General features: G+C 48.8%; 2 protein-coding genes across 2 annotated transcripts; one reads left to right on the top strand and one right to left on the bottom strand.

Moving 5' to 3' along the window:
• The first annotated feature begins 862 nt into the window (after positions 1 to 862).
• LOC123099520 (uncharacterized) lies at positions 863 to 1,566 on the top strand. Its single transcript, XM_044521668.1, has one exon. The coding sequence runs from the start codon at positions 885 to 887 to the stop codon at positions 1,395 to 1,397; it is 513 nt and encodes a 170-aa protein (XP_044377603.1). The 5' UTR covers positions 863 to 884; the 3' UTR covers positions 1,398 to 1,566.
• Positions 1,567 to 5,037: 3,471 nt separating this feature from the next.
• On the bottom strand, positions 5,038 to 6,889 carry LOC123147309 (protein WHAT'S THIS FACTOR 1 homolog, chloroplastic). The gene has a single exon (XM_044566541.1). The coding sequence runs from the start codon at positions 6,845 to 6,847 to the stop codon at positions 5,318 to 5,320; it is 1,530 nt and encodes a 509-aa protein (XP_044422476.1). The 5' UTR covers positions 6,848 to 6,889; the 3' UTR covers positions 5,038 to 5,317.
• Between the last annotated feature and the right edge of the window lie 4,168 nt (positions 6,890 to 11,057).

Raw genomic sequence — 11,057 nt, 5'->3', positions numbered from 1 at the left:
AATATTTACGATCATGCATCGTACAATTCCACACATGATATTTGAAATGCAAATTCAAACTTGAGCTTAAAATAAATAGATCTATACAACACATACATAACAAGTACATAACAGCTAACATAGATAGGTCTAAACGACACAAACAACTTGATGATAATAACCACTGAAATCATTGTTTTCGGCCGAGGACGAGGAGGAAATCTCCACTTAGACCATACGCTTGACAATCCCGGCCTCTAGCCTAGGGAAAGGCCATATTCCGTCGCCATAGGTCTCGCCCTGCTCGCAGCCGAGCGCCATGGCTGTCGTGGAACTGAACTACGACCCGTGCCGTGCGGTTAGTCCCCAGCTGCGCACCACACTCTGTGGATGCCCATGGCTTGACGCACGCGCTGGTCCGGTGCCCTCACTCATATTCCTCCGACGAGCCATTGTGCGCTCACAAACGGCGGCGATTGCAATAAGGACGGCAAGAGCTTAGATGATTTTTATTTTACAACAAAGGACATGTTACAATTGCAAGAAGGCTCTTGTTGCAGGATGTTTCTACCACAAGATTCATATTCAATTAGTGCGTTTGCAGCTCGGGCGGCTCGTGACCCGGCCGATCTTTGATCAGCCGGCCGACGAGGACCATCAAGGTTCAAGATGTACTACTGAAATATGAACTTTTAATTTGAGGTCAACAGACTCCGAGTAACAATATGGTTGACTGTCCAGCCTAGCCCAACCAATCGCACGGAACTTGGACGCCAAGTTCCCGGTGACGATACGAACCGGCGCGCACGAACCCGTGGCCCGAAGCCGGGCGTGCTGTGCGTATAAATAGGCCACCGGCACCCGCGGTCTCGACGCACACAACCCACGAAGCAAACCGAGCGAAGATGCGGCGCGAGGGACGGCAGCGGGGGTGGGTGCGCGTGTACGACCGCGCCCTGGTCGACCCGGAGGGCAAGCGCCGCGCCGTTCGCGCCGTGGACGGCCCGGCGGTGGCCAACGGCGGCTTCATCAGGGCTTCCCGGAGGCCGACGAACCAGTCGAAGCCCGGCGGCCTCCGCGCGCTCGGCAGGGACGCCCTCGCGCAAGCGGAGGAGGAGGAGCCGGAGCCGGAGCCGCAGCTCCATCCGCCGCTGGGCGCCGGGTACTCCGGGTACTACTGCACGACGACGTGCCAGTCGCCGTTCAAGTTCGAGGCCGTGCCGTATCAATGGAGGTACGACGCCTTCGTGCCCGAGGAGGTGCAGGCTCCTCGTCCGCCGCCGGCGGCGGCGCGTTTCGGGGGAAGAGCGGCGTGCAAGGGGGGCCGCAAGTTCAAGCACAACGAGATCAAGATGTACTACGTCGACGCCGCCGAGGATGTCGATGGGCGCCTCGATTATCTCCATGACTTGTTATAGGATATGTACCGAATAATGAGTATGTACAGAAATGTTGGTTCTTGGTTCTTGCATGGAGGGTGAGCAACCATGGGTTGAAAATGCTGCCGCCGCCCATCACCTGGTCCAATTCAGAACAACCAGTAGACTGCCTTGAATGTCAGGAGTTCTCAGCATTTTTATTGATTTAGTTTCTACTCCCTTCGTTTCTAAATATAAGACTTTTTAGAGATTTCAATATGAACTATATACGGATGTATATAGACATATTTTAGAGTGTAGATTTACTCATTTTGCTCCGTGGTAGTCCATGTTGGAATATCTAAAAGGGCTTATATTTAGGAGCGGGGGGAGTACACAATTTGGGGCATCCAAACTTGGAAAGTTCCATCATTCAAGTTAAATTGGGACAATCCATTAATTAATTGCAACAAAAAAGATTGGTATTGTTTTTCCAATTTTTATTCACGTTCCTAGAAATATAGGTTTAATGATTGTTTTGCAATTTTCCTATTCGTATGCATGATTTTTCTTTGTGATTGCTCACGCTGGTGCTTTTTGCATTAAGATCATCAATGACAATTACGATGGTGGTGATTTTTACCATCAATTCCTTTTTTTTTCACTTCTCTCACACCCATGCTAGGTTGATATACATTTTCAGCAGTAATGTTGATGTAGCTCCAATCTCATGATACAATCATTGCATTTCCTACAAGCCTATCTCATGCCGGTAGATGGGCCGATGCATTCATGAGATCGCCGCTATGCTTAACTAGCTTTGTTCAACTTCTCCCGTGAGATCAAATTACTTTGATGTAATTCTCACAACACTTTGTGCCCTTTCCTTCTTGCCGAAGCAATGTTTCCTCATGAGGAAGATGCTAATGATGAGCAACATTGCTTGGGACACGCTGAAAATTGTAGAGGACACGAGTGGTGTCCCTTCAAATGCTTGTAGCTTCTAATATGTACTTATTCAACCTTAGTGATGGTATTTATAGCAGAGCTAAAATTTCAACAACTCTGCTCTAAGTGCATAGGAGGGTCTGTTTATGGATGTGATCATTTAGCAACGGAAATGCTGCTGCTAAGAGGTCATTAAGAGTTGTTAATGCATTTAACTTTTTGTTCTTGTTGTGCATTTAATTTTGGTGGTAAAGATTTTGTGATCCATCTCCATGAAGCCTTGAGAAGGCTGCGATCTGCCATCGTGCTCTTCTCCGTTGCCGACGAGACCTTCCGATGCATCCGGTCACCTTTGTTCCCGGCATTATATTCAGGAAGAAGCTTTCTTCACATTTTAGTTTGCCTGACCAGTCCTAGAAGCATCCAATCTCGCCTCCGACGACTTTGCCGGAACACCTTCCACTGTTTGCATATGCTCGACAATATAGATGCAGGTAATCTGTAGAAAATCATGCTTTTCAATCGCTGTCATATCGTTTTCGTTTTTCTATCGCGGGTGAATCCATATAAGGATATAACTAACTCGAGGAAGCACCGATGTTGATTACAGATTTTTGCCTTGCGACACGTTATCATGGTGATCAATTCCTTCCGTGGATCGATTGAAATAACCGATTTCGGTGTATTAATTCAAGACAGGCCATTTTCCTCAAGGTCGTAAAGATCGAGCCTAACATTCTTACAGAATATATAGCTTGCCAATTAAAAAGTAGAGTTTTAGCCTCTCAGAATATATAGCCTCTCCCTCGACATTTTGGAATTTCTGCTATTGACACAATTGTCCCTACTAACATTGCGGATTGGATTGAGCATAGATTTGTTGTCTTGGGTACACTTAAGCAACATCTGGTGCGTGCTCAACAACGCATTAAGTCTCAAGCAGATAAGAAGAGAAATGAGCGCAACTTTGTTGTTGGAGATCAAGTTTTTCCGAAACTTCAGCCGTATGTGCAGTCGTCAGTTGTCAGGGGAGCCAATCATAAATTATCCTTCAAGTACTATGGACCCTATCTGGTCACAGGAAAGATTGGCAACCTGGCTTACCGGTTGGATCTTCCAGCAAGCAGCCGCATACACCCAGCACTCCATGTTTCTCAGCTCAAACAATGTGTTTTTCCTCCGGGCCAGGTTCAAAAAACTCTTCCTGCTTCTGATGCCCTTATGCAGGTACCTGTCCGAGTTCTGCAACGGCGGGTGCGGCACCGTGGCCATCCTACCATTCCACGGGCACTCATCCACCGGAGCGGCACGGATGCTTCAGCTGCTACCTGGGAGGACTTGGATTCTTTGCGATAATCTTAAAACCACAAGCATGTCTTAAAAAGACGGCAATCTGAAACAACAACACATGCATGAGTTTGCAGAAGTTCAGAGGCTACAAGGTGTGCTCTGCCAGCCTTCCCCATTCAGGATACTCTGTTACTGTATAACGGTGCAAATGAATCAAACCTGGTTTCGAAGAGTAGCCGACACCACGGCTGACAAAGAACTTATAACACAGTTGATACTGCATTGCATACGGGTCGACGCATCACAAGGTATGATCCGTCACGCACCCAACATTTTCAAATCCAGTTAAATCAAATTGGAACAATTGCGTCCGGCCATGGCTATCTTCCATTCATGTGAAATGTATAGCAAATATGTCAATGGTGAACACTCATTGGAAGACTGTGCTGAAGACAAAGTTAGTGTGATCGTGCAGGTTGTTCAAAATATGATGTTATATGCTACTCATGCACTAGGTGGTACATCAAAAAACAGAGGGTTTTGCAGTCAGATAAGCTGCATGAAAGCACATGAATAATTCTGCACGAGTTCAGAGGTTACAAGGTGCATTCTGCCGGCCTTCCTGGCAGATCATTCAGGATACTCTGTTAACTGTACAAGCGAAGACAACTCTTTTTTAAACAGTACACCTAAATGGCAGACAAAGAACTTATATTAACACACTGTATCTTTGGAGTGCTGTGTTGAAGAATTTTTTTAGTGTGATCATGCTGATTGTTCAAAATATGACTATCTGCTACTAGCCTATTACTCATGCGCTCGGCGATACATCAAAAGACAGAGGGCTTTGCAAGCAGATAAGATGAAAAAATTAACAATGCGAATTAAAAGTTCTAGGTAGACACCTTTAACAGTATGAACAACAAAGCCATTTTCAAAATAGGAGCCCAGCATGGCTAACAAGATGTTATACGACACATCGTATCTTGACAGTTGATAGTCCTTGCATACGTATCAACATGTCACAACGTATGATCGGTCATGCATCCAAAACTCAATAGTGGTACATTTGCAGCCATGGCTATCTTTCAGTCATGCGAAATATAGTTCTACAAATATGCCTATTTGTGAATATTCGTTGGAGGACTGTACTGAAGACAGTGTTAGTGTCATCATGCAGGTCGGTCAAAATGTGATACTGTTATTCTAATGATGTGCTCGGTCATACGTAAGGCTAGCCAGCTGTGCACATAAAAAGACAGAGGGCCTTGCAATCAGATAAGATGAAAAACTAACAATGCAGATTAAAGATTCCAGGTAGACACATTTAACAGTATGAACAACAAAGCCATTTTTCACAAGAGGAGACTCTTGACAGCTCACACTTGGTCCTTGAAAACAGATCAACACATCACAAGGTATGATCAATCACGTGCCCAAAATTTTCAAATCAAGAGGTACATTTGCAGCCATGACTATCTTTCATTCATGTCATATATAGTTTTACATATATGTCTATTGTGAATGTGCGCACAACTGTGCTGAAGACAGTTTTAGTGTTACCATGCAGGTTGTTCACAATATGATACTGTAAGCTACTCACGTGCTCGCTGATACGTAACACTAGCCAACAACCCAGCAGGGCACATCAAAAGACATAGAAGGCTTTGCAATCAGATAAGATGATAAAACTAACAATACAGATTAAGATTTCTATCAGCTAAATCTCAAAATAGCTCAGTTTACCACCGTTCCCGTTGTCTGCCGTCAGGAAATAAAGGAACAGACGAGTCGTCGTCGGCATCATTGGTTGTATTACTCTTTGACTTAGGTACCTCGATTTCTTGTGGACCTGAGTCATCACCATCTCCGAAGTCCGGTGGCGAGCCATCACTCTCGCCAACCCAGCCATCACCCCAGCGGTAGCCGCTGTTGTCAGATTTGCCACCAAGTTCCCCAATCAAATCTTCCATGTCCGAAAAATCATCGTCTTCATCATCTTCCATGTCACTTCCTTCATTATACCCTTGCGCAGCGCCATTGGGCCCCTCTGTCTCTTCACCAGTCCTAGGCCCACCACGCCGAGGGAAGCGTGGAACTGCAACAAGAGCCCTCATCTTCTCCTTAAGCAACACCAGATGGCTCTTCTCGATCAGCTGCGAGTTCTTGTACGCCTCACGGAGGAACACCGAGTCCCTATCTCCCTTGAGTGACACATAGAACATGTCAGGGTGCCGGATGAGCATTCCCCGCAGAGACTGCGAGAACCGGAACTCCTCCCGGAAGTGTGTCAGGTGGTCAACCAGGGTGCGCTTCTCAAGTGTCAGGCTTAGAATTTCATGAACCACCCCACAGGCATGCTTCTCCTTCTCAGGGGACCCCGACGGCAGGTGCGAGAAGTCGGCGTACGGCGAAATGTACGGCATTTCCCTGAATTTCTCAATCCTCCGCGCCTCTCCCCTCGACACCTTCAGGCCCTTGGGCAGCTTCACGCGGTTGAACCTGAGCGGCCGGTCGATGATAAGATTCCTCTCCTCGGCCTCCCTGGCCCGATTCTCCTCCTCCGCCATCTCGGCGGCCGACACGGCCAGGTCGGGGTCCCATTCCGTGAGCTCCAGCGCGGGGCCTCTGTCCATCCTGACGACGCGGAAGTACTGCGGGTACCTGAGGCAGATGCTGTCGTGGAAGTTGGAGGGCAGGCCGAGGTCGTTCTTGAGGTGCGCGATCCGCTCGATGAGGATGCGGCGGTCGAGCGACATCATGAGCAGCTTGCGGAGCTTGGCAACGGCGAGGCCCTCGGACTCGTTGCGGAGGTAGAGCTCGTCGAGGTAGAGGCGCTCGGCGGCGGGGGTGAGGCGGAACCGCAGCGAGTAGACGCCCTCCTCCACGATCTCGAAGACGCCCGGGAAGCGCTTGAGGAGCGCGATGAGGCGGCGCTTGCGGGTGAGCCCGAGGTCGCGGCGGAAGCGGCCGAGGTCCCGCAGGCTCATGACGCGGTCCGGGTGGGAGACGAGGATGTTGCGCAGCTTGAGGACCAGCTTCAGCTTCTTGTCCCGCTGGATCACGTTGTCGAAAGGCACCTCCTTTCGGCGCTTCACGGCGGCCGCCTGCGCCACGACGGCCAGCCGGGGCCGGGTGCGCAGCGGCGGCGGGGCGGCGGCCAGCGGGTGGAGCGGGAGGGAGGCGCCGAGGAATAGGGATTTGGGGGGCGGCGGGTGGTGGGGGGCGGCCGGCGGGGAGGGGAAGGAGAGGAGCAGCAGCTTGGCCTCCATTTTTGCGGCTCGGGTGAGCTCGCCGCGGCGGTGGGGAGAAGAGGGTGGGGATAAACCTCCCGTTCTGAGTGGATATTTTTTGGGGGTTATGGTTGATATTTTGCCGGCGGCGTGATGGGCTGGTATGTGGGCCTGGCTTTGTTGGGCTCAAATAAAACCCGACTAAAGGCTTATGCTGATGGACTGTTCAGTGTCCACATCCTACGTGTGACTGTTCAGTGTACGCTGTTATTGAAACTAGTATAACGCCCGTGCGTTGCCACGGGCTCTTCAAAATTTATAATCAGTATTTTTCATTTATCATCCCCTCATATTGGGTGATTATGGGGTGCTCTAGTTAGAAACACAACAATCAAATATTAGGAAATTTCACCGAACGAACAACAACGAATAATACGATATCTATCAAACGAATAAAATGAGGTCATATTTTTGGTCCGTCATGCACTTCTGTTGAAAAGTACCTATCCCTTTTAGAATCAACCCACTGTTTGCTCGCACGCAAAAAAAATACATCTCTAAAGTGGGGAACCGATCGGTGCCAAAAAGAACTCAAACTCCTATCCAATCTCGACTTCGTGCTCTTCCACTTCCATTGATAAAGATGGGACGTCAAGGGTTTCATCATGATGACCTTGAGCAGCCGCCGACATCCCTCCCCACATCTACCCCTACCCCCTGCTGCCGCTTGCACTGTCCTTGCTCCTCGAGGGAGCTAGGGACACAATGTTCTCTAGGATGGGCATGACCAGATCCACGAGGAGGCCACATTCTTTCATGGGAACCCAACCAAGCACACCACCCTCCGCAACCATCCAATCCCAGCCTAACAAAGTCAAGACCCGTCATCGATCCACAAATCAGGCTCGCCGCATCCAGGTTCACTGCAAGTCTGCGACGAGTCTGTAGTCGACATCTTGACTTTGGCTATCCCCACGGAAGAATCATCGGATCCTGCTTACTTTTACCATCACTTCGTCTCTTCCCAAGGCAGCGACACCACCCAGCCAATCACCACCACCGCTTGCGGCTTGCCTACATAAAATCATATGAGAAATCCCCACGGCGGTGCTGTAAGATCACCTTGGCGACCTCGACAGTGACCGACTGGTCTAAGATATAAGCTAGCCGCTCTTTGTAGAAACCAATAGAAGTAGGCATGTGACTCAGATTTGTTCTTTGGTGTGCATGCGTTTCTTGCTGCCCACCAGCTCTTGTCTACAACTCGCCTATATCTGTACCAGCTCTTGGTCTACAACTCGCCTATCTCCATGCTCGAGAATCTGGAGTGTAGTAGTTAAAAAAAAGACCAACTTTATACTCATTTGATAATTCAACGTGCATGGGCATGCACCGGATGGAATTCACGCTCCATGTAAAATCTGGAGTGTAATGACCGTGGTTGATGAATGAAAGTCTTATTTCCGCAAAAAAAGAAGTTAAAGGTGAATATTCCTCATGTGTAGAGTACAAACAGAGCATATAGTGATTGAGGTGAATACATGCCAGTACTAAAATCTTCTAATTTCTTTTGATTGAATCCAAGTTGTCTCTTTTCTTTCGATTCAGCAAAGCTAGTTCGAATAAATAGGATTGTCTATATCTTAACTCCTTTGCCAATTAAGCTTCAAAATTGCAGTCTGATTCAGAAACAATCGAACGATTGTGTCGTTAACTCCAGGAGATTCTCGTTAGATCTTAGGAATGCTGCAAGCCATCATATCATATAAGAATAAGATCGACAATTGATATGGACAGATCTTACTACAATCATATTACTACTAGTCGCACACTGATATGGACAGATCATACAAGATCGAAGGTGCGTAAGACAAGGTCCTCTAGATTACGAAAAACTGTTTGCTTCGCCTCATGTGAGACGGACCCGAGCTATTCTTCAATGGCGCACCGCGCGCACATATTTGGCGGTGAAGTAACTCGTTATCCTAAGGACGTCCCCGTCAAGCCCGTCGACAGCGTCACCCTTTTCCATCTCCCCGGCTGGACCTCGCCGAGTTTCCACCGTCGACGGCTTGCCGCCGCCGCATTCTGCTGCACGAAGGAGATCAACGACGGTTTAGACGTGCACGGGTGCAGCAGAGCAGATCGACCGACGGATCGGTTGACAACACGTACCGTCGCAGGCCGCGTGGCCGTGGTGGGGGGCGGTGGCGCTCGAGGTGCCCTGCGCCTCGCATTCGCAGGGCGAGACGGCGCTCGTGGCGCTGGTGCCGATCTTCTCCTCCGGACGAACAGGAGCCAGCCGTCCAAGCTGGGCGAGGGAGCCAACGGCGGCCTGCAGCGCTGCCGGCTCGACTCCTTGCAGTAGGCGATCGCGCTCGCGACGGCCTCCTCCCTCGCCCGGGCGGTGCCGTCCTCGCCGGCGGCGACCCTCCCGTCCGGCTTCGTCGCCCGGCCCTTCCGTCTCCTGCGCCCGTCTGATCGCTCGTCCGCAGCACCGGCGCGCTGCAGATTTCTGGCGAACCTGTGCAGGCACCGCCTTAGCGCGTGGCCCTTCCGTGAGGCCGTGTCACCGCCCTCCCTCACCGGTGAGCGCGCGCTGTTCGACGAGCTGCTTCGGGCGCCGAGCAAGGAGGAGGAGGTGGACGACCTCGACGCCAGGGAGGAGCCCGGGTCGGAGGGCACCTTAGCGTCGCCAGGGCCGAACGCCGGCGACGAGGAGCTGCCCTGCTCAACGCTCGAAGCGCCGTCCGTGGTCGCTGCCGTCGCCACGGCCAGCGCCATCGCCGCCCACACGGCGCACGGGAACATCCACGCCATGACGACCTGGAAGAAATGCATGGTGATCAGGAGCACTGGGGTTTGCTTGCAGGCCCTTGTGCACGTAGTACGTCCTTGTATATATATACACGTCGCGATTGCGATCGCGTTCGCCTCCGACTCCGACGGTGGTTGCAGGGGGGGGCACGGCGGCGTCTGCGGGCGCGTGATTTCCGAAATCCGAGATGCCACAGCGAGATTGCCAAAATCCCGTGGCTAATCTATGGAATACTCCGGTGGTTCCTTCCATATACGGAGGGAGTACTAATTACTGCACGGTTTAATTACTCGATCGCTGATTTATCGGATGAGCTAGTAATGCGGACGGATCGCTGATTTATTACCATATTCGATATTTCCTGAGTTATGGCCTTACCATACCTGGATTGATTTATTACTATACGTGGATTAATTATGATTTATTACTATATGATTTATTACTATACGTGGATAGCCTTACCATACCTAGTGGTAATTTAAATTTATTACCATATTCGATATTTCCCGAGTTATGGCCTTACCATATCTGGATTGGTAGCCTTTGGGGTAATTTAAATGGCCTTACCATACCTGGATTGATAGCCTTTGGGGTAATTTAAATTTATTACCATATTCAAAATTTCCTGAGTTATGACCTTACCATACCTGGATTGATTTATTACTATACGTGGATTAATTATGATTTATTACTATATGATTTATTACTATACGTGGATAGCCTTACCATACCTGGTGGTAATTTAAATTTATTACCATATTCGATATTTCCTGAGTTATGGCCTTACCATATCTGGATTGATAGCCTTTGGGGTAATTTAAATTTATTACGATATAATTGCCATATTCAAAATTTCCTGAGTTATGACCTTACCATACCTGGATTGATAATTAATATACGTGGATTAATTATAATTGATTACCATAAATACGTTGGGTATTGCTGGTCAGACGAGAAAAGAGAAAAACCGGTGGGAGGGGCTGGTGGGAGGTGGGACGAAGAAAAACCGGTTGAAAATAAACCTGTTGAAAATAAACCGGTTGAAAGTGGGAGGGACTATTCAACCGATTCGTCCATTAGGAGTAGAGATATGTACTATTTCTTCAACGCACGCCTTGTTTTTCCATTCTTTCTTCAACATTGCCTCGGTGGCGGTGGAGGACGATGGTGGGAAACGTTTCGATGTGGCACAAGATTTTGTCGCAGTAAAATTTTAGTTTTGCTTCTTATGGAATCTTTGATGCAATATTGCAAGATATTTATGTATGTCTTTTATAATGACCTCATGTGTACTATTGTAATCCTTTTGTTTAATCAAATATATGTGGTTACTTGACAAAAGCGATGCTAACCACCAGAGCGAATGGCTATATGTGAACAATACCGCATCGCGATTGTATTTAAGAACTTTATATTGCGGGATATTCCCCT

Source organism: Triticum aestivum, chromosome 1B, assembly GCF_018294505.1.
Source record: "Triticum aestivum cultivar Chinese Spring chromosome 1B, IWGSC CS RefSeq v2.1, whole genome shotgun sequence".
Lineage (NCBI taxonomy): Eukaryota > Viridiplantae > Streptophyta > Magnoliopsida > Poales > Poaceae > Triticum > Triticum aestivum.
Note: the sequence above shows the minus strand (reverse complement) of the source record. Positions and strands in the feature narration are given on the sequence as shown.